The sequence below is a fragment of the Sciurus carolinensis genome, chromosome 4, assembly GCF_902686445.1.
Source record: "Sciurus carolinensis chromosome 4, mSciCar1.2, whole genome shotgun sequence".
NCBI lineage: Eukaryota > Metazoa > Chordata > Mammalia > Rodentia > Sciuridae > Sciurus > Sciurus carolinensis.
Window position 1 is genome coordinate 3,702,238 of NC_062216.1, and position 22,272 is coordinate 3,724,509.

At 47.7% G+C, this 22,272-nt stretch overlaps 1 protein-coding gene across 1 annotated transcript in view; it reads right to left on the minus strand.

The window, feature by feature from the left end:
- Positions 1-17,625, minus strand: part of Csmd1 (CUB and Sushi multiple domains 1) — a 1,673,782-nt gene extending 1,656,157 nt beyond the window's left edge. The window contains exon 1 of the mRNA XM_047550875.1: positions 17,424-17,625. Within this exon, the coding sequence (XP_047406831.1) occupies positions 17,424-17,508 (85 nt within the window). The 5' untranslated portion in view covers positions 17,509-17,625. The remainder of the gene's footprint in view (positions 1-17,423) is intronic.
- Positions 17,626-22,272: the final 4,647 nt, after the last annotated feature.

Sequence of the window (22,272 nt, forward strand, 5' to 3'; positions counted from 1 at the left end):
GGTGCTCTGATAAATAGTGTTTTCCCTCATCAGGGAAGTTATCATTTTGAAGATTAAAAACACTTGGATTTTCTGTATGATTTGATCCTATCATTTCATGTTTTGTATCTTTTCACCGATGTCGTGAACAAGTCACAACAGTGCATACAGCCTCAATTATCCAGATGCTTGGGCAAGGAAAGGGAACTGATGCTGTCATGTTTATTAAATGTCACAGCACGCCGAGAAATGAGCACTGCTTCTTTGACATTCCAATATCTCTAAACACACTATTTTTAAGTGCTTTTGGATTACTGTAATCACTGTTTCCCTGAGAATACAGGAAAAGGAAGCTTTCAAAAGGAAGACAATGTGAAGTGCAGCATCCAAAGCCAGGAGAAGTTTTCCATTATCCTCTCTGGGCATAGTTTTATTTCCAGGGATGGTGCTTTGGTCTCTCTGGGTTTAGCATGCCAGGCAATGCTTAGTTGCAGCATTATAAAGGACTCTGGAGTATTAGCAATATGTATATTGGAGTCTTGATATATTTACATTTTTGGCAGAATGTAAGAAGATTCTACATTACCCTGTACACATCATTAGGTGTTGAAGGAGAATGATCACCACAGGAAAGGATTTCAAGGAAAATAACCCAAGTATCAACAAGTTCAACATGTACAGGTGCTTAGGAAAAATATTCTAGTTGATTCTTGTTGTGTAACAAATAGGCACTAACATAGATTCAATTCTTCATATTGTAGTAGGACTCTGCTATTAGAGAAATAATGATTAGATTCAGAAACTGAAGAATAAGACAGAATTGGAGAATAGCGTCCTTGGTCTTTGCTCTGCAACCAAGAACATTTGGCTCAGACAAGGTGACTTTTTGAGCCACAAATTCTCTGTCAGGAAAATATGATATGATAAAATACAGTTTTGAGCTAGCTCCCAAAGATGCTGTATGCTACTGAGTATCCTAAATATGTTGTGACTGTATAAACTTCTTCATAAATATTATATGAATGCTAATGTTGATGCTGGGGTTTAAAAAGAGAGAAAGTTATTAGACAGTGGATCCAAGTAGGGCCGACTCTGGGGAATAAGGCTCTTTCCTATGGTTCTGCTGGGAGGCAATTCACCTAGAGTGACAAACTGGAACAGGAGGCTCCACCCCAAAGCCACAATAAGCTTTCAGCTTCTGAGAAGGGCAAGGTGCACATCATAAACATAATCTGTGCCACCTCAGGGCCCCAGGGAACCAGCCTGGGATCAAGGCCACAGCTCTCACCCGCCAAGATTACCTCCAATTTTCAAAGGGGTTGTGAGAATACCAGGAAAGGAAGACTGAAGGGCAATTAATTTCAACTTACACCAGTTAAAGGGAATACCTGCAGCCTGTAACGTTTGGAGAGAAACCGTAGATTGCTGATTTAATACACTAGAAATAAGAAACAAAGAAACCAAACACACACACACACCACACACACACACACACACACACACACACACACGGCCTTTTGAATTTAGGCCACTTGGTTACAATCCTATCAGTATTCATTGATTTGTTGGTTTGCCACTAGACTTAGACTAGAAGTCAAACTATGGCAGGGCCGGAAGGGAAAGGTTGAGACCATTTCTTTTAAATGAAGAGAGTAGAGCCCAGGAAGTTTCCCAAGCCAGAAGGATGGGTGGAGCCTGACATGAAGCCTTCCAAGGCCTGCATCTGCACAAAACGGGTGGTGCTCAGAAATGCCCTCAGGGTGGTCTGAGAAGTGGGTCAGTGGGCTCATTCCCCTGCGCTCTCCGTGGGGCCAACTCCCATGCTGTCCACAGAGGCAATGGCAAAGTACCTGGGAAGTGAGGAGCAAGGGAATCCGGCGACAGAATCCCATAATGCTTGCACAGTATTTGTATTACTGGGAAAGAAAAAGGGCAGACGCTGCTCAGGGAGCCCAGAGCAGTCCAAGACGAGCCAGGCAGGTAAGGATTGAATATCACTTCCTGTGCTTCTGAGATCAGCCATACCTGATCAAAATAATTTTATTTTCATGGAGAAAATCTGGTTGAAGACAGAGAAGCTGCACAGGGGACATTTATGTCTTTCTGGTTTGGAATGGAGCTTTAGTACAGTCGCAGGAAACAGCACCCTAAACATAAGAGTCAATACTCGACTTGTTTTTATTTTTATTTTTTTGTACTGGGATTTGTTGTTGTCAGTACTCTTTTTGCTACTGGGGTATGAACCCAAGTGCACTACCAAGGAGCTAGATCCCCAACCCTTTTTTTATTGTTTATTTTGAGACAGGGTCTAAGTTGCCCAGCCTGGCTTTGGACTTGTGATCCTCCTGTCTCTGCCTCCCAAGTCACCGGGATTAAAGGTGTGCACCACCATGCCCAGCATAATTGGTTGATTTTAAATATGAAGTTATCACAGATCACGAAGCTTTTCTGTAATCATGTATTTCCAGCTATCTGGGCTAGCTGCCTGAACAGATGCAGCTATGCCTCATGTCAGCTTCTTGTAATATGCCTTGAAATACTTATTTCCTCCAGGTACATACTTCACTAAATTAGTGAAGGGATCTTAATAAAGTATAAAAAATTGTCCTTAAGTAGAATTTAATAAAAATATATGCAAATGAGCTCATACTACTACCTAGTGCTTTGTCAATAGCCCTTGAACGAATAAAGTTGGATACATATAAAACTCTTCAGACTGACTTTCTTAGTAGGTCCACAAGAATCCAATAGTTTAGACATACCTTGAAAGTAAGCAGGCCATATGTAAAACTCATCTGCAGTTCTGCCACCAGCCCAAGCAAGCCGAGACGCTGCTGTGCTTTGGTGTTTCACCTTAACGAGCCCCATCCCGTGTCCAGCCTGTCCTTGATGGAGATGAGTTTTGCTTTAGCTGCGAATTTGACATGTCTTCCCCTGGTCTCTTTCTGTACTAAACACTAAGCGTTTGATTGCGACTGTGCTTAAGGATGTGTAGAGATGCGCCGCTCATCAGCTGTGGGCAGGAAGAAGACTTGGGCAGCAGGGAGCACTCCTGAAGCAGTGGAATGAGGGTGGGGGGGACTCTTTTCTTCCTACTCCTGCAGCTTGTCAGAGTTTGGACTGACCTCACCACCATGGGGAAAGGGCTCTATTTCACACACTGTTCATGCCGACATTCACCCAGATTCTTGTCAGGGTGGACCTTGTCTGTCCACCATTCGCCCTTAAACTTTTTAGGTAATGTTGATCTTTAGTTTCGTGTTCTTATTTTTTGATTATTTTCTAGCAACATATACACAGGTATACTTGCATTTAATCGATCACACAGCTTCCTCCAGAGGGACCCCGTGGGAGCATGACCTACTCGATAAGGATTAGAACTTAGAATTCTGTCCTCTGAAACAGGACAAGCAGGGATCCGCCACTTCACTGTTTAGCAGACATACAGGCCACTTTCACAAGCTCACAGAGGCTGCTCTTTCCACGGCGAGGCACCAGGATTTCAAGCAAGAGGAGGCTGCTGTGTGAGAGGCGTTTGCACACTCATGGGCCTGCACACTACGCGGAACGTCTCCTCCCTGGATTCTTCGGTTTTCTTTTTGGCATGAAGACGTGAATTCTCGTGGTCTCGTGAGATGCAGTCGACTCCCCATGGGCCTAATGCCTGGGCCCTCGGATGTCACCCTCCTGTACGTGCACGCCCTCAATGCCGCATTCCTCTCTTGAGTGTGGACCCAGGCTCTCGGGATGCTCTAGCTGAAGTGACGCTGAGTGAGCATCTTCCAGGGAGGCCTGGGGAGGCCCCGTTTGAAAATGAAGGCAAGACCACGGGCCAGACCCCTGCTGAGTTGGCTTTTGCTAGAAGAGACCACACCAGAGAGCAAGAGAAAGACGGACCTGGAGAGGCGTGCATCTGGATGGAGGCCACCTGATTTCCAGGTAGCCTGCTGAGAACGTCCCCATCCTGTGGCCCTGGAGGGAACATAGCTCTGGTATCACACAGGGAACCTAACTGTGAACACCTCACACAGGTGACCAAGGGAGAGCAGCAGGCAGCCCTGTCAGCCCAGGGGTGAGTCCGACTGGGAAAAAGGCGGTCCTCCTCACTGACTGCGTCACCATCTCTCCCTGAGGAGGGCAGGGCGAGGATCGTTTCCTTGGTGAATGGCCAGAGCCGTTTTAAAGATTTTCATCAATCCCACCCAGAGACTCCAATTCTACTGATTGTTTTTCACCTTCAGAAATGTAATAGATGTACTATGTTGCCTAGCAATTAACTAATCTGTGCTTTTCAAGGGGCTTAATTGGCAAGTCACATCATTTCAAGCATTATTTTTTGAAAGTAGCCTCAGATATTTTCCTTGGGCAAAAACTAGATCATTGGAAAAATGCATGAATTTATCCTACCTCACCGCTCCTGGAAACACACCAACAAGCACAGACCTCAAACGGATTTACTCTTCCGAGGAAATCTGGAGAGTTCTGCTATCTTCTTTTATTGTTCCTCTCATGGTCATTGCTAACTGTCATGGCTTCCTGATATTAAATGAGGTTAAAAAACATCTTTCTAAGTGATTTTTCTGAACCTTTCAAGTTCTCCAAACTGAATTTGACACACAAGCTCCAATTATTAACTCAATAAACTACCACTTTACCTTATTGATAACGTGTATTTTATTGCCTATTAACAAAGCAAGGAAAAAGCATTTAGTACTTCTCAGATAATTCCAGATGGTGGTATTGGGACTATTCTTTTAAACCCTTTAATATTCACTATATCCAAATATAATTAATTATTAAACTCCATTTACAGATAATTTCTCTCCTTCAAAATATTGTTGACCCCAATATTGCTTTTGAGGCCACATCTCATAGTATTAAGAGTGTACTTTTTAGGTGCTATAATAAAATAGTTGTTAGCATTTATTCAAGCTTGGTAAGTGCTAGGCACTGTTCTGTGCTTATCAAAACACATGCTTGTTCATGTAATCCTTACAATATTGATCTCAAGGCAGCCCCTTTGCAGTGATAAGGACTCTGGGGCTCAGGTTGTAATATTCTGTGTGACTGCACACCAGGGCAGAGGAGGGAGGCCTGACTTCTCAACCCCATAGCAGAGGTAGTCAAATTCTGACACGGACTTCCTGTTCAGTCATCCTCTCCAAAATGAACTCCTGAGCACACCTCAACTGGGAAGAAGAGTTTCTATGATGGAGACATTAACTGCCAAGCTAAATAATGAGCTGACCTTCATGCCAGTTCATCATGGAATTTATTTTAATCATTAAGAAATTAAAAAATGCAATTGTCTTGTCCTAATTTGAACTGGCCTAACAAATCGAGTAAGTTGGTGCGATGAAAGTCACTGTGTTGAGTTCTTCAGAACCAAGTGTCTGCGATGAGGGCACCCGGCTCGGGCTCTGCAGCTCTGAGCGTGCAAATGAGCCCCACCAGAGCTTCAGAGCAACGTGTTTCTCAGTGGTCTACAAGAAATTACTGTAGTGGAATATTTAACAAAGGCACAGAAATCCTTTAAGAGGCTTCCATCCTACTGTGGGCTCTGCAGCGCCAGGAGCGGCTTGGGACTCTCCTGGGCTTCAAGGTTGAGTATGTGTTCTCCAGCTGCCAGGATGATCTGAGGCTTTAAATTTAAGCCCAGACCTTTCCGAGCCATACTGCTCTTCCCAGAGAGCAGCCTTCCATCAGGAGGGAGAGATGGTGCTTCAGCTGTATGAGAGGTAGTCACAGACAGAGGACAGGGTGGGGTCCTGGTCATCCGCCCGCTGGCCTGGGATCTCAGACCACATCTGCCTCAGTTTGCTCTATTAGTTTAGGCAGGACACTTCACCCTGGATATAAATGAAATGAGACCCGGGGGACCTATACAACTGAAGCTCCCTTGAAGTCCAAGTATCTTATAATCTGCCCCTGCTTTGCCCATCAACCTGGCCTGAGAAGCAATATGCAGCCATTTCTTCCTTTCAGGAAATCCCTTTTAATTGAAGAACTTGTTTCATGACAAAGTCATTCAAAACCCGGAACAAGATTTATATACCAATACCATAATTCCCGTAACTTCTCAGATATTTCACATGTGCCTGGCAAAAGTAGCTTGCCTTTTCCCAACATGAAAATGGAATTGAAATGTGCATACTATTTCAGATTTTTAACTCAACACTTGACCATGAAAACACTTGCATGCAGGCCGTCCACTGGGCTACACAGGAACCCACTAGGTCATTCAAGATGGTGACCATCTGAGCTTGGGGCACTGTCCAGTCCTGGGGAGAGGGCTGCAGGATACAGCACGCTTCTTGGTTAAAAAAAAATAAATAAATAAAAAATAAAAAATAAAGAAAGGTCTGATAATGCAGAGTTTTGACTGGTGTGACCAGACCATCTTCAGGCCACACCCTAACCTCTGCAGGTGGCCCGATCAGGCACTGGACTGCTCCCCTGATCCACCCCCGGCTTCAACACTTGATGCCTTCAATCCTGTCTTTGCAAACGCATTGGGAAAAAGTAGCAGTGCTTAACCTGCAAGCTCTTGATTAATAAATGTAGGATTCTTTTCCTGCATTTGTTACTTGTTGGTTCTTTGTGTAAAATGTGTATTTATACCTACTGAGCATATTTACTGGAGTCCTAGGTTCTTGGCTTATTGATTGTGAGAAGTCCCTCTTATTTTTCTACAAGTGTGGGGAAGAGGCTTAGAAGATCGTCCCTGTGACTCCTGCCTGCTGGGTTCCCCTAGCATGAGTCCTCAAGTATGCATGTGCCTGGGACATACAGCTGACCACAGAAGAGGGCAGGCATGACAGGCGGAACTTGGTCATGTGCATAGGATTGTGGGATCGCTGGTCGGATTGTGTCCACCATCTTGCCCAGTCGCTCTTTCTCTCTTCCTCTTGCCTGTCCGGCCTCCGCTGCCCTAGTTTTGAGCCTCTTGGGAAATTTCAGATGGCAATGAACATCGAATGGTCTCTGGAAACCAGGGTGAATTCTGGCCAAAGACAGCATAAACACTTCAACCCTCAGTCCTAGATCCACAAGAACTGAATTCTGCCACCCATCTGAGTGATCTTGGAAAGGAGCCTCACCCCAGCAGAGCCTCAGGTGAGACTGAAGTTCCAGTCAACACTCGTGAGGTCCTGAGCAGGGACCAGGCTCAGCTGGGCATCAACCCCTCACCCCTGAAAATGTAAGATAGCCAGTGAGGGGAGTTCTAAGCTGTCCTCAATGTCATGTGGCCACAGATAGGGACACAGAGAGAATCCCAAGGGAAGCCTGGCCCACCTGCCCACCCTTCCCTCCCTCTTCTACCTCTCTAGCTGCTCCTGGTGGCCTTGGGTCCAGCTAGCCAAGAGGACGAACATGGGACAGAGAATAACACAGAGCTCTCTTGCTACCAATGCCCCCCCCCCCCGTCCTCCTCCGAGGACAGAGCTTGAGTGCAGCGTTGGGGGCACACAGGTTGCCTCCAATCTCATTCTGATTTTCAGGCTGTAATAAATGGCCTTGAATCTCTAACTTGCATGCTTTGCTCCTCGTGGGTTTTGTTCTTAAAGCGAAATGTTGAAGAACCTACCAGACAAGAAATGATAGCGCCTCGCCTCGACATGCACCACTTTATGGAGTATTTTTACACTGACTCTTTTTAGAAGGTCTCTTATTGTCCATCCATCAAGAAAATTGAAAGATATCAATCACAGCCCAAAGTTCAGTGTGGCAGTCCCTCTGTGCTCTGGGTCACAGGTGCCTCGCAACCTGCCCCTTGCATTCCTCCTGCTGCCACTAGACAACTCCAGGGTAATTTTGTAATTGCAGTTGTTAAAAAAAAAAAAAAAGAAGAAGGAGTCATTCTCCTTCGTTCCATAATCCTCTTATGTAATTCTTTTAAATTAAAAAGCTGAGAGATAAAGTAGTCATAAAGATCAAAGTGGCAATTGTAGGTTGACATATCTGCTGAGCAAGTTCTGATATTAAATTTTTGTCCCCAGAAAAGAAAATGCAAACACCTGGGTACTTTACTTTGTATACAAAGAGAAACAGGAAAAGAAAACACAAGTGAATCAGATCCTCGCGGCAAAACAACAACCAGGACAAAAGCTCTCCAAGCTAGTTATTTTGACAAGCTGCGTTCTCAGAAAGTGAGTAAGTTGTATTCCTGGCTTGAAGAAGTCATGGCTGACTCCTGTGGGCCATCTCTCTTCTGTGAGTGTCTCAGCAAGACGTTGACAACACAGTGATCTGACTCACTAAAAAGAATGTGCAGAATCAAGTGTATTACATGGATCCAGACTACCTGTTTATTCCTTAAAGAGTGGCAAAGCAACTAAGCTAGTGGTTTTCTATGTTATACTAATGACTATTAAGTGCTGTACGTGACAAAGAAATGTCAGTGGAGGACTGGGTGACCTGGTTACAGGAAAGATGGTCAGAAGCAGACTCAAAGCTGGGTGGGCTTGGGACAAAGCTGGGAGAAGGTCACCAGCCCCCCGTGGGGAGAGGCGCAGGGCAGCGGGCTCTGCCTGTTAAGTGGAGCAGCTGATGCAGCCCCTGAGGGGCGGAGCGGGGAGCTGGCTGCCTTCTGAGGGGTGCCTCCCTCCGGAGGCCAGAACACACTGCCAGCAGACCACAAGGGCTTCCTTTCCAGGCCAGGCATCCTGTCAGAGTCGCATCCCACAGGTCATTGCAAGAACTTCGGCAGGGTGAGAGCAGTGAGCTCTGCACTTGGGCAGAAAAGAACTTAGAAAGAGCAAAAGTCTACTTTCTAGAAAACGAGTGACATTCAAGTAAGAGCTGGCCCCCTGGTTGTGTGAGGAGAGAGGAAGTAAGGCCTGAAACAACAATTTGCTTGGCTCAGGAAACAGTCCCAGGATGACAGTTTATGTCCCCCAGCCTCTGTATGGTCAGCTTTAAGGAGACAGAGATGAATTTCAGAGGAAGAGGGTGACCCTGGCTCACAGGGTGACCTCACGGTGCTCTTCAGAAAGGCAAGCTTGCGGCTGGTCCTCAACTGGCCCTCCAACTGCTGCTTGGCTCCCTGGTCCTCCCCCGTCCCCTCCTGTGCTCTGTGAGGCCACATGGACTTCACCTCCTGTAAAATCCCTCTCCAGTGTTGGCCTGACTCAGTGTCCATCACAAGGACCACTAGAGGGATCCGTGCCAATTAGGTCAACTAGTTGGGTTTTCTGCTACAGTCACATCGAAAGCTTCTTGGAGGCCAAGAGGGTCCATGCCTTGTTAAAGATGAGTTGGGGTGAAGCAGACAGGGTCAAGTGCATGGAATGACTCCTGTTTCCTATTTAAGAGTATTAACGTCTCAAATTTGCTTGGCCCCCAAGTCATTGTTAAAGATCATAACAAACTAAATATATGTGATGCATATTTTTAAAATACCCAAAATTATATGTATTATAAAATAAGCATATATGTTAGCCAATGATAGTCTTCCTCACAGATACTTAACAGCATGAGTCAGGAAAAATAATTCCTCTTAAGAAGATAACTCTCTTCACTGGACTTTCTCTTGATATTATGTACAAAAGTTTTAATGGTATTAAAAATATCTTTTTAAATTCATCCTGTTCTATGAGGAGTGAAGCATGTGTGTTGAGCAGGTAACAGGCCACCTTTGTACATAGATGACATCATAAAACAAAAGAAAACCCTAACAGCTGAGTTTTTCTTCAGTTGCCCATAATGATCATATTTTCGAAAGAAAGGGAGAAAAAGATTGAGTCTGAAGGAGAAATTCGGAATGGGCGCTGAAGAAATCTACATCTCAAGAAGAGCACAGCTGGTTGATTCTATGGATTTCCTGAGAACCTGTGACCCTTCCTGGGTCAGGGCCCCTCATTTTCCATATGAAGTACCTGCTCATCAGAACTATCCTATCGGACACTGTGCTACTCGGAAATACAACTCTGCCCTCACCAAGAAAGTAAAATTTAACAACTGAGAGGTAGCTGGAACATGGGACAAACTGCTGAAGGCCTTGGGACCCTCCTGCCTGTCTGCTCTCAGACAGTAAGGGAAGCAGCATCTGGGCTCCAGCACCCCTTGCCTCTGGGAGCTGCTCAGCTTTGCACCCTAAAGACCGCTTTGCATAAGAGTGAAAGGCTGGATGTTTACTGATGGGAAAAGAAGTGGAACTTCCCTCAGAGAGCCATCACAAGGGTTAGGAGGAGCCAGAGTGATGGGGAGGCCTCATTTTACAAGGGGTGCATGCTGAGAGTCCTGCACAGCCTTTGCATGAATATCAACTCCACCAGGAAAATGACCAGCCTGTGGAGATCCATGGAGACACTTCCTATTAGAAACAAGAGGAGAAATAAGTTTCTCAGAATAAAGGCATAGGGATTCTCCAGGCATCTGGAAAATGAGTGCTTAGAATTCACAATTAATTTCAAAGGCTTTTAATTCATTAGAGATCATTCCCCACATAATTCAAATTTTAATCTAACATTTAACTTTTCCTTACATAACACTAATCACATCAGAGTATACTAAACAGTAAAAGAAAAAAAATAAAATAATTCATTCGAACAGTATTTTTATATGAAAGAGTATAATTGTCCCTTGAAGTCTTCCCATCATGTAAGCACTGTGGACAAGAAGCTCCCATCTCAGCCTGTGGTAAGTTCATGATTTAAAAAGATTAAACAGCAAAGAAGGATAAGCACCAATGGCGGAGGCCCTGATAGTCCCAAGAGAATTGCACAACTTCAGAACATAGGATATCCATCATGAAATCAGTGGGGGCTAATTAGTCTGTGGAGGACTAATGAATTGATTATTATATTAGATCTCCATGCCTTTTATTGAAATGGAGGAAGAGATTGATAGATAATAGATAAAATCTACCCATATATAACATAAAAACATATTGCATATAGATAAAATTTATATTATATAGCTAAATGTATAATGTACTAATATATATGCATGCATGGATAGCTAGGTTGATTGATATAGATATATTCTTGGATCTATATATACTGAATTTTAACTCCCTTAGAATTAGAAATCGCATTTCCCCTCACTGCTCACTATGCACTTCAGCATTCTGCTAATGAGTTGTGCTCTCTAAGAATTTCCTGGGGATGGGTCTGTGGGGGCAATACACAAGGGCAGCTTTCTCCCACCGTCCAGCACTCACTTTTGAAAGTCCCCATGGAGTCTCCACGGAAGCCACACTGAAGCAATCTCTTGGGCACTGGCACCTTGACAGGAGCTCTCCGCAGCTCTCCGCCAAGGCAGCAATGTGGCCTTCTAGGGAGAGCAAGGGACACTGGTATTCAAAGTTGCCCAGACACTCCATTCCAAAGCTCTCCAGTTCCAGTGGGGCTTCTGTGGCCTACAGTTTTCTGGATGAGTCAGACAAAAGCATGGGTTTATTTCTATAACACCCTCATGTCATATTAGTTTTTCTTGAATTTTATGGAAGTGGAGAGTCTCCAAAATACATAAAACCAAAGGTAAAAAAAAATGTAAGGCACTTAGAATCAGGTCAATAGTCTATAAAATTCTTCTCTCAGGTTGCAATCATTTTCTAACAGTGACTCATTGGTGAAAAAACTGGAAGGTGGCACCAAAGACTTGATTCCTTCATGTTTGTATTTCTCTTGACCTCCTGTCAGTAGCAATGGTGATATTTAAATCATGCGGCACTGGCACTACTTTCATGACTTCCTACCTTACTAATGATAAGGGAAATAGCATCAAGGTTATGAGCATGGTGACAGAAGTATCCTTTTCCTTCTACATACATTAAGATGGGATGACAATACTGAAATCATCCTCTGGCTTGCGTGACATTCCACAAGCTAAAAGTAGTGCGATATAAAGCAGAAAGATTTCAGCCAATAAAATGCAAAATGTATGAGCCACATAAAAGTTACAGTAGTTATTTTTAATGGTTGTCTATACCTTCCTGGGTTGGTTTTGCTTTGTTTTGTTTCCTCCACCAAAGAAGTTGTAGATGGAGATAAAATGTTGCCAATGCAGGTCAAAGTAACACTGACTAACTCAAGTCAGCATATTGGAAGGTTGGTCCTCCTGAAATGTTTACTGCAGGTTGAGAGAGGGTTTGTTAAAGGGTACATAACATCTTTCATGATGATAGCATCTTTCATCCACCTGGAACAAAGATATTTGAGGATAAAGAAAGACCTGACTATTTTCCTAAAGCATTGATGATACTTCTCCTCCAAAGTCCTGGTTGATATGAGTAGTTTAAAGACCACTGAAGCTAAACTCAGAAAGAGAACTGCTTCCTACTCTCGTCCACAGGGTGTGGGTTGCTGGGTGATGACAGTGTGCATTATTTTTCCAGAGCAGTGCAAGCAGTCACTTGTAACCAGCTTGATTACACAATGTTCTTCTGTCCTTTTCATAAGAAGGAAATATTAATTCTATTACTTATCAACTTCGGTGCTAGGGACTAAATTTGATCCAAAATACAGACTTGACAATATCAAAGGTCATTTAAGGTCATAAATTCTGGGTGGAGGAGAACTACTTCCTTGCACTTGCCATAAACACCTACTTTCATTATGTGATTTCTGTATGGATAGGTTGGCCACACAGTGAGCCAAGCACAGTGGCTGGTATCTGAAGGCAGCATGAAGGGATGATTTCCTTTAGGATTAATTCATCTCCCGACAACCAAAACATCTATCTGCTTCTTTGCCTTAGGCTGCATACCCAAGTCAGCCCTCCTGTATCTGCCTCCGGCGGTTACAGTAGCCAACCAACAGAATCTAACTGGGTGGAGTCCATCATTACCTCTGCGGGTCTCAAAGACCAAATTTCTACTCAACTGACCCAGGGGCCAACAGGCCTTCAATATGCACACCCCACTAAAAAGGTCCAAATAATGTAATAATGGCAATACAGAGCATCCACGCCTTTACTAGGATACTCTCCTCTGTTTGTTAATTACCAAGTAGAATGCAAATAAAAGACACATCATTACCACCATCCATGTGCAAGAACTATCCATGCAACTTGTTAATTACCTCATAGAGTGAAATGTACTCAACCAGAAGAAATATAAAAGGCCAAAGGGAATGGGTTGCTTAAATTGCATGCATGCCAGTTATGGCAACTTATTTTCACTGTGATTCAGAGTTTAAAAAATATATAGAGAAAAAGAAAACATTAAAAAAATGATCAGAGGCACATTTAGAATTCAGTAGAGCATCGAGTATTTATATGCCATTTGCATTTTGACAGCTTAGAAATGTCTACACTGGATTTGCTGGATCCTCTGCAATAAGCACTAAGTGGCCACTGAGCCTTTGTTTATCTACTTCTTAAAGGAAGCAGAACCATTTTCTTGACATTTTCAGAACTGTGTTGGTGTTTGTTTGAGATGATAAACTGGAGACTAAGGAAGTCTTGCCCCTGGGAGAAGTTGGTTTTGCCTGGAGGAACGCTGGCGCTCTGGAGTTGAGGCAGCCTTCTTACCAAGCATGACTGCCAACTGAAAGCCAATGTGAAAAGAGTCATTCCCTTTCCTTCCTAGGCCTCCATGAGCAGAGGTGCTTGAGACCCTGCCACCCGATGCCACCTGCTCCTTCCCTCTCTGAACAGGAGACCTCATTATCCTAGTATTCAAGTTTAGAAAACCTGTCATATCTGAAAAAAAATTCTTTGTTTACTTTTACAGATACTTAAAATTCCAAACTATCAACTAGGTGGGGCCCTAGAAACACCCAAAAGCTTTTGATTTATCCTGAGTTTTGAAAAATGTAATAACCTTGACAAATTTTAAAAGTTGATTTGATAAGGAAATCATTAGTTCAGATACCATACCTGCATTTTAAGGGCTTCACCCTGTAATGCAAGATGGGTCGAGGGTTTTTTTTGTGGAGCTTCTTATTCCCAGGAGCTCCGGGCTTCCTCAAGAAACCGAGAAGAGCCGTGGCCCTACTGTAAATGAATTGGCAAGGATATTAAAGTTCCTAGCATCCTTTTGGCAAAATTACGTTTTTAAAAGGGAACGCATCTAGAAGCGTGCAATTTGGGGAGGACATTTCTACTTCGCTGTTGAGTTATGTTTTCTGTGGAAATTCGGCAAGGTGTGCTTTAAAATCCCACCGCTCAGTAGGTGCGCGAACATTGGCATTACCTGGGCAGCCTCCACCTTTCCCTCCTGGCCTTTCAGGTGAGACTGCCTCGGGCTGGTCTTCTGTATGCTTTCTCTTAGGGTGCTTTCTGAGTAATGTTTGCAAATACCCGCTTTCTCTTGGCTGCACACAAGCAGGCAGAGGTTGAAAACAAACTTTGTTGGCCCAAACACCGGGAAGACCAGCCGGCATCAAGGGCGCAGATCTGAGCGAGTGCTCACAGACCGTACCATTCCACCTACTAACTAGATGAGCCTGCTGAAAGCCTTCCCAATTTGCTGCGACGCCTGAAAATGTGGTGCTTCTGAAAGACACATACACTCGGGATTCAACCTTTACAATGCCGTTAATAATCAGAAAGAAAATGAAAATCAGCCGCGAATTCCTGGTTCGCTCAACGTTTCACTGAGGAGTACAGAGAACTAAGCCAGTTCTCCCACGGCAACACTGGGTTCCAGTGACCTCAACTGCTGCCGCCTCCAGCCTCTCACGACTCGGCAAACAGGTCACGAATTATGCCCCACGCATCTAATACTCGGCGCTCGCCTTCGCCACAGCGCGAGCGGCCACCTGGGCGCGCGAGACGCAGCTGCCCGCGGCCGTGGCCCGGCGCCCGGCGCCCTCCGCCCGAGCGCTCCTCCCCGGGGAAACCCCACGGCGCGCAGGCGTCTCTGGGCGACCGGTTCTTGGCAGCTAAGCCCTGCAACCAAGTGGCGAGGTCCGCGGACAGAGGCCCGACCTTCGCCACTAGGTCTTTGCTTGGCAAGGGGAATGCGACCCCGCCCCAGTTGCCCAAGCGCACCAACAGCGACTCAGGCGCTGGCGTCACCAGCGTCCTGCTTGGCCGCAGTTTCCTCCCGCGCGGCCCCACGCGCTCGCTCTTGACCTCGCGGGTGCGGAGGAGATGCGGCCTCGGCCTCGCGGGGGTTAACGAACAAGCGGCGCGCAACCACCGCCGCGTGGGCCAGACAATAGCGCAGTGAGCTCGGCATCCCAGCGTCCAGGTCCCGCTTAGCGCGCGCGCACGCGCGCGTACACACACACACACACACACACACACACACACACACACACGTTCGCCGGGCCTGGGACCTTGGGCTCTACTTCTGGGCTTCTACTGGCAGGAGACACTCTCCTCCTGGGGCTGCCCCTCCAGGCTTCGGGGCGACCAGGACTTTGTGCCCTCCTTCCCTGTTCGCCTTAGGATCAGCCAAAGCAGCCCCCGCCCACGACCAAAGCAGCCCCCTCCACAGCCTCCCTTCCGCCTGCGCCTAAGCCTAGCGCGGCAGCCCACCCGCGTGGGGGCGGAATCCGCCCGGCACACACGTGTGCGGATTATTAAGCAGGCGAGCCAGGGCCGCCGCTGTCTCCACGCAGCAACCCCTGCTAATTGCGGGGGAAGGGAGATCCAAGTGAGCGGAACTCCGGGGAACCGAGAATGCGCTGAGAGGCCGACGTGCCTGCCTCCAAAGGAGGAAGCCCCAGGCCTGGATGGTCCCAGAGTGCGGGGAAAGGGCGGGAAGTTTTGCAGAGTTGAGTGGCAGGTGTTTCCGCTCCACCAAGGGCTCAGCTGGGCAATACCGGCTCCCGTGCCCCTGCACCTTTCCACTTCTCCCAGCGACACATAACCGCGCACACCTCCCAGGATGCAGTCCTCTTTGCCCTCGACTTTTCCTGCTTCCCTCTCAATTCCCAGCTGGTCCTGTGAGACCGGAGGCCGCTAACAACCGGGCCCTGTTTGGCGGATGGTGCCTGGGTAGCGGGTGGATCCGGCGACGATAAAACAAGACACAACGTCTTGACCACGCTGGGCAGGTGGGCAGAGGGTCGTTGTCTGCGGGAAGATCCCAAACCCGAGGGACCAGGAACTCGGACGACTAAGATTCACCTTTCCTCTCCCTGGGGTCTTGGGATGCATCCCGCAGACACCCTTTGTGAGGGCAGATGCTTGTTTGGAGCCGCCGGTGCAGGAGTCCGACTGGGCTCCAGCCCTGCAAGCAAAGGGGAGAAAGGCACCGGGAGCAGAAGCCCGCCTGCAGTCCTCTCCAGCTCTCTCTAGGCCGATCTGGAGTTTCTCGGAGCAGAGTCCTTCTTCGCCTTCTCAATCACCCTCGAATCTGGCCCACTGGAGGAATCGAACATAGGGAAGAAGAATATGGAAAAGTCTAGAGGGGAAAGGGTGATTTCAGGTGGGGAAGGAGCAAATGATCGTCAATTTTTTTTTTTTTTTTACAAGATTCGATTGCATCCTTTAAAAAGAAAAAGAAAAAAAAAATCTGTATAGATATACTCATTCCCAGGAGCAAGACGATAGCGTGCTGATTGACAAGGGAAGCATCCAAGGAGGGTGAAAATGAGGAAACGGGGCAGCTACTTCCCAATGTGAAAATCAATCGGTATTCATATTCACCCTCTCCTCTCGGTTTCCTTCCCACAGAACAGACAAGTGCACAAGCTGTTGCCAGCCCAGCGGTTGTGCAGCCTGTAGGTTCCTTAGGGCAAAGCATTCCTAACTCATTTCAAGGAGAAAACCAAGTTCACAGAGCTGGAGCCCCAGGAAGCACCCAGAGGAACCCCTTCCCTGAGCGGATGGCGGTGGGGGCGATGCTAACCCTGTCTACAGTGAACACATCTGGCATGGAAGCCCGGCCACAACTCCCTGCCTGCTTTCCTCACCTCCCCAGCGTCTTGCAACTTGCAAGGAGCAAAGTCCGGGGGAGAGAAAGAGGGGGCGACCTTAACAGAGGTAGCTACTGTCGCTCCCCGAGTCCGTTGGAGCGGAGTAGAGGAACAGAGGAAGGGGGCTTAAGGGTGCGAAGAAGCCAACTGGCAGGCGCTTTGCCTGTCTGCACCCAAACCCCTGTAGAGAACCCGAACTCGCAAGGCCGACTTTGCCCCGGCCGCTCTCCCAGGTGCCCTAGTCCGGGGAGAAAGTCCCAGCCACCCGACCCACCATGCCCACATCTCGGAGGAGGCGGCACCACCTCGCCACAGCGCTGTTTCAGCCCAACTCGCGCTTGGCTCCTTTCTCCCTGACAACGCTCACCACTGAGACTACAGAAGCATCTCCTTTGAGCCCAAGTGAGGGGAAGGGAAGGCGGGGGTGGGGCGGGAGCAGACGAGGCTTGGGAAGGGAGCGATGGAGGCTCATCCCGGGCATCGCGTTCCCCAAGCGTCGGCGATGGAGAGCCACCGGGCGGATGCCCGCTACTCGGTACCCTGCCGTGACCAAAACAGACACTTGCGTTCGCAAACGGGGCCTCCGAGGGTTCGGCGGTCTCCCCCGATACCGAGTCAGCCTCTTACCCTTAGCTGCAGTGAGGAGCCCCGCACACAGAACCACCAGCACCAGAAGCAGGAGCAGCGACTTGAATTTCCTCCACGCAGTCATGTCTGCAGATATTCCACACGCACACGACACCGATGGCTCTCCTTAGATGCGCCCGTCTCCTCCGAGGAACGGCAGGGCTATGCACACAGCCAAATAATCACCAGAGGGCAAGGCGAGCCGGAGAGATCCCGGTCCCGAGACCGGTCGCGCATCCGACGCCTCCTGCAGGTCTGGGCGCCGGCTCGCTTCCCTTTCATAGCATCGGGTCCCGAGCCACTGCAGGGCTGAGCGGCTCCGAGCGGAGACCCGGGATGGCGGGGCCGGGGCCGGGGACGAGCGCTGGCCGAGCCGGGCAGGAAGGCACCAAGGCGGCGAGGCTGCGGGAGGGGGCGAGGCGGGTGGAGGAGCGCGCGCAGCCAGGAGAGACCTGGAGAGGAGGCAGCTGGAGAGAGAGCCAGCGAGTGGGAGATGCGGGAGGGGCGCGGGGGGAGGAGAGATCCAGGCGAGAGAGAAAAAGGCGGAGAGCGCAGAAGACAGGCTGCTAGCGGCGCAAGGAGCCGCTGCCGTGGCGGCTGGACTCAACCATCCCTACCCACAGAGAGGGGAACGAGGCTGGGCACGGCGCAATCCCAGACAGAGCCCAGCCTGGGGCCTCGGGCTCCCCGCACGGTGCTGCGCTCCATTCGGCCTCCGGTGCGTCAGCGCGCAGGCTGGAGAGAGGAGACTTGTTGGGCGCTCGGGTGGGGGAAGCCCACGCCGCGCACGGGGGAGAAACCATGCATTGGCAACTCCGGCAAACCCGAGGGCTCTGCGGGGGCAGAGGCTGGCTGGTCTCCATCTATTGATCTCGCTTTCATAGCTGACCAGAGCGAAGCCCCTTGTATAACTTAGGAAGGAAATGCAGGTGGAATGCAAAGGACACAGCTCTGATCCCAGAGAGAAGGTGTATCTTCTTTAATTTTGGGAATAGTCGGTAGCAAGGTGACTATTTACAGGGAGATATTTTTTCCCAGTTCCTCACTTTGAGTTGTGTTAGGGTTGCCTGTGCACAGGATTCGGGTCCAGGTGAAATTTAAAATGAGGAAGAGCTTCTAGAATTGATACGCTGGTCTGGGTGTGAGAGCTGGCATGTTGACACACTTCAGTGAAACCTAAGGTCACATTAAGTGGTGGGGAAGGGCCTCCAAGACAAGAGCAGAGCTTCCTTCCGATTGTGCAAAGGGATGGAGCCAGCAGAAGGAGAAACCGCTCTGAGACAGCACTGGTTGATGCCAGGAGCTGCATTTCACCCAGCTCCCCAAAGGCAGGAGAGCTCATACGAGGTCCAGGGAACCAGGGCACAAGGCAAGACTTTTAGGGAATGGTGGTGAGGTAATGGAGAAATGGAAACCTCAGGTGGGTGCTAGTTTTCACAAGGGGCATTTCAAGGATTCATCATTCCTAATCAAAAAGATTTAGGTAATTTCAGAGGATTTGAGAGAGAGGAAGGTGGAAGGCACAGCTTGGTGAGGAAGGATCCATCACACCCCACACAGGAAGCACAGTAACACACCAACTACACTCTGTCCAGGGGAGATGCCTCAGCAGCCGGCCACCACTCCATTATACCTGCATTTGGTCTAGTTGGTCTTGGAGATTAAATAGGTTGACAGATTCATAGTGTGTCATATCTCTTCAGTAGATTTCTTAGATTCTTCCTGCCCACAGTGCTGGTCTCTAGACTACCTAAAAACGTGATGATAAATCCAGAAAACAGAGGACTACAGTCTTGAAGTGGAAGTAACAAAGCAGGATCCACTGTCTGCTTACAGCCTGCAAAGAGCAATGGAACGCACCTCCAATAATGCTCTTCTCTCATATTTAGAGAGCTCCTAAATTGAAGGCGCCCAACTGGCTTCTCTGAGAGTTGCCATCCTAGAAAGAACTTGGATTTTCCAAGGGCAGAGTCATATTTTGTCTTGGTTGTCCCTGGAGGTGGTCTAAGAAGACAAAATAGCTCAATAAAATGGGAGTTCACACTGGAAAACCATGGGTCCTGCTCTTAACAACCAGCTGGGCATGGAGAGGAGAGGCCCCCCTCTGTGATTTCAACTGCACCTCAGAGGCTCCGTGTGGCTCAGGAAGGGAACAAAGATGCTGCTTTGGGCTCAGTAAGTGCTCCCACAGTCTGCTTGGAGCTCCTTTCAGAAGACATTGATCTCCTTCAGGAGCTAAAGAGCTGCCTCTGAGAAACGGTGTCCTGCTTCTGCACTGCCATTCCTAATGACTCCTGTCACCAAGAAAGATTTCTGCCATTAAAAACCGTTTTCAAAATCTTACCATCCTAGGTTGGGACTCAGGTGACTTTCAGGTTATTAGGCTCCCAATCAGGATCACTGAATATTACCTGGCAAATCAAGCATCTTCAGTGTAGCTGTGATGGGCACTAAGTTGAAGTCACCCTTCATGATGGTGTGCTTCAAAACCTTCTTTCTCCAGAATACAAAGACCCTGATTCCTGTCATCAACAAATAAGAGTACCATTTATTTTTGGCCACATCACCTATTAGGATGTTGCAATGATTCGTGGTGAGCTGTTCCTTCATGGTAAGTTTGAGGAGGATGAAAAACGACTTCAGAAGAGAAGGGTTGATTCTGTAACATTGTCGTGTTTATGTGTTAGTATTAGGACCCCCTCCCCTCAATCTCAAGACCAGCTCGCTTTGGAAGAAATCGTGGGGCACTGCTGCCATCTAGTGCTCAGCTCTTCTTGTTCAGGGTTTGCAGGGAAATTGGTGGTGCCTGGGTCTCCTCTCTCTGATCTGATCTGGGGTTCACCCTGGTTTTTGAAAGACCCCCTCACCACTACACAAAGCCTTCTTGTGATCAGGCCACATACAAAGCTTATTTCTAAGCTGTTTTTCCCTCTTGACTTTTAAATGTTTGTGAAAGCTGGACATCTCTCAGAATTGGAACTCCTCTCGATAGAGTGTGAGCGGGAGGTGGGCCGCCCGGTGGCCCTCCTTCCCAAGGGTCTGCAGGCAGGCCTCATTGCACTTCTGCACTTGGCTTCTGACTCCATTCCCCAGCCGAGGCATGACACGCACGATGCTTCTGGACCCTGGCTAAGCGGCAGTAGAAGTATTATTGCCCTCAGGACTGGGGAGAGAGTCGAGGAGGACGGTGATTAAATCAAAGCCACCCTGACACATTGGAAAGGATAAAGACAACTGAAGGAAGACCTGTGGCAGAGATGGCAGCACGTGCATCCGACAGACGCTGCTGTGGAAGAGGGCGCCTTCAGGCTAAGTCTTCCAAGGAGGGGACAGAAAATGTGGATGGGTGCTTGAGATCAACATGGATTTTCAGAAAAGTGCACAGATGTGAATGCTCATTAACTAGCAAAGCTGTACATGTGTGGAAATCTTAGAGATTGTAGTATGTTGCAGGATGGTCAATTTTGTCACTGTCAGGCTTGTGTATTGCCAAGTATATATGGAGATGGCAAAGAAACAGTTGGGAGGAAGTCTTTCCTTGGTAAAGGGGTCAGTATCAGGGCTGCATGATTCAGGTTTCCCTAAATGCAGTACCTGTCTTCAGAGAGAATCAAGAAAGAAGGAACTTAAAGAAAAGAAGCAGAAGTTGCACCTAGCACTTGCTATCTTGGAAGATGTTTGATGACCTCATGGAAGCCATGTTTGCCTTCATCTCCCCTTGAGTGATGAGAAAAGGAACCTTTGAGGAATTAAGGGATGGGTAGGGGAGCACACCTTACTAAGGGCCAGCAGCTGAATGTGTCAGGGCTTTTGCAGCATCAAAGTTGAAAACCCTCCCCTGCAGCTCCTCCCTGCCCAGAGGCCAAGGGGCTCTATACATGGATCTGTGTGCTGCTTCATAGGAGAACAGAGCTAGACAGCTATGGAATGCCCACTCGGGAAGGCAGGATGCAGGTGCTTCTCAAGAGCCTGAGATGGACTTTTCCTAGACCACAATCAAAAAGCAAAGGGACATGTGACCACTTGCAACTGTTTATTCAAGTAAGTCTAGGTTTTTATAACTCTCACATTGGCTGAACTTACATGTGAATGTTGAAAACCTCCCGGTGTTTTTCTAATGAATAGCACACACACACACACACACACACACACACACACACACAGGACATAGGAAACTAATGTGACACATTTAATGGAGTCAGGAAACAACTCACACTGTAAATGATCCAGTGGGAAGGGAGACAACTGTGCGTTTTCCATGTTCACAATTAAGTAGCTTGGCAGAGGGGTAGCAAGTCAACCTAGGTGTGGGTGTGCATCACAATCACTGGCTCCACAGAGCAGGACTGCTGAGCCAGCCCCAAGGCTGAGGCTGCATATCTGGGATGGGCCCAAGAATTTACATTTCTGCAAGTTCCAAGGTGACATGGGTGAATCAGAGAAAAGCTGGTGCAGAAGGCTGACTTTGGAGCCAAAAGGACCTGCTTTGGATCCTCTATCAGCAACATACGTAGACAAGAGACCTCAGAGAAACGTGACAGCACCAACTCATACTAGTGCCTGTTTCCTCATCTGAAATGCAGATGATGAGATCTTCCTCACGGATCTGTCGGAAAAACCAAACGATATAGACACAATGCCGGATACATAGGAAATCCTCAAAATATCATTTTAGTTTTCTGTGTAGTCAGTCTCTGAAAGGGAAGAGAAGAAAGAAGTCCAGATGGGGAAAGGCATTTCCATCTGCTCTAATCCGTGGTTTCGGAGTGCACACTGGATTTGGGGAGAGATAAGAGCACATTCAATCAATGTCTCCTGAATTGCCTCAAGGTGAATCCAGCAGGAACCC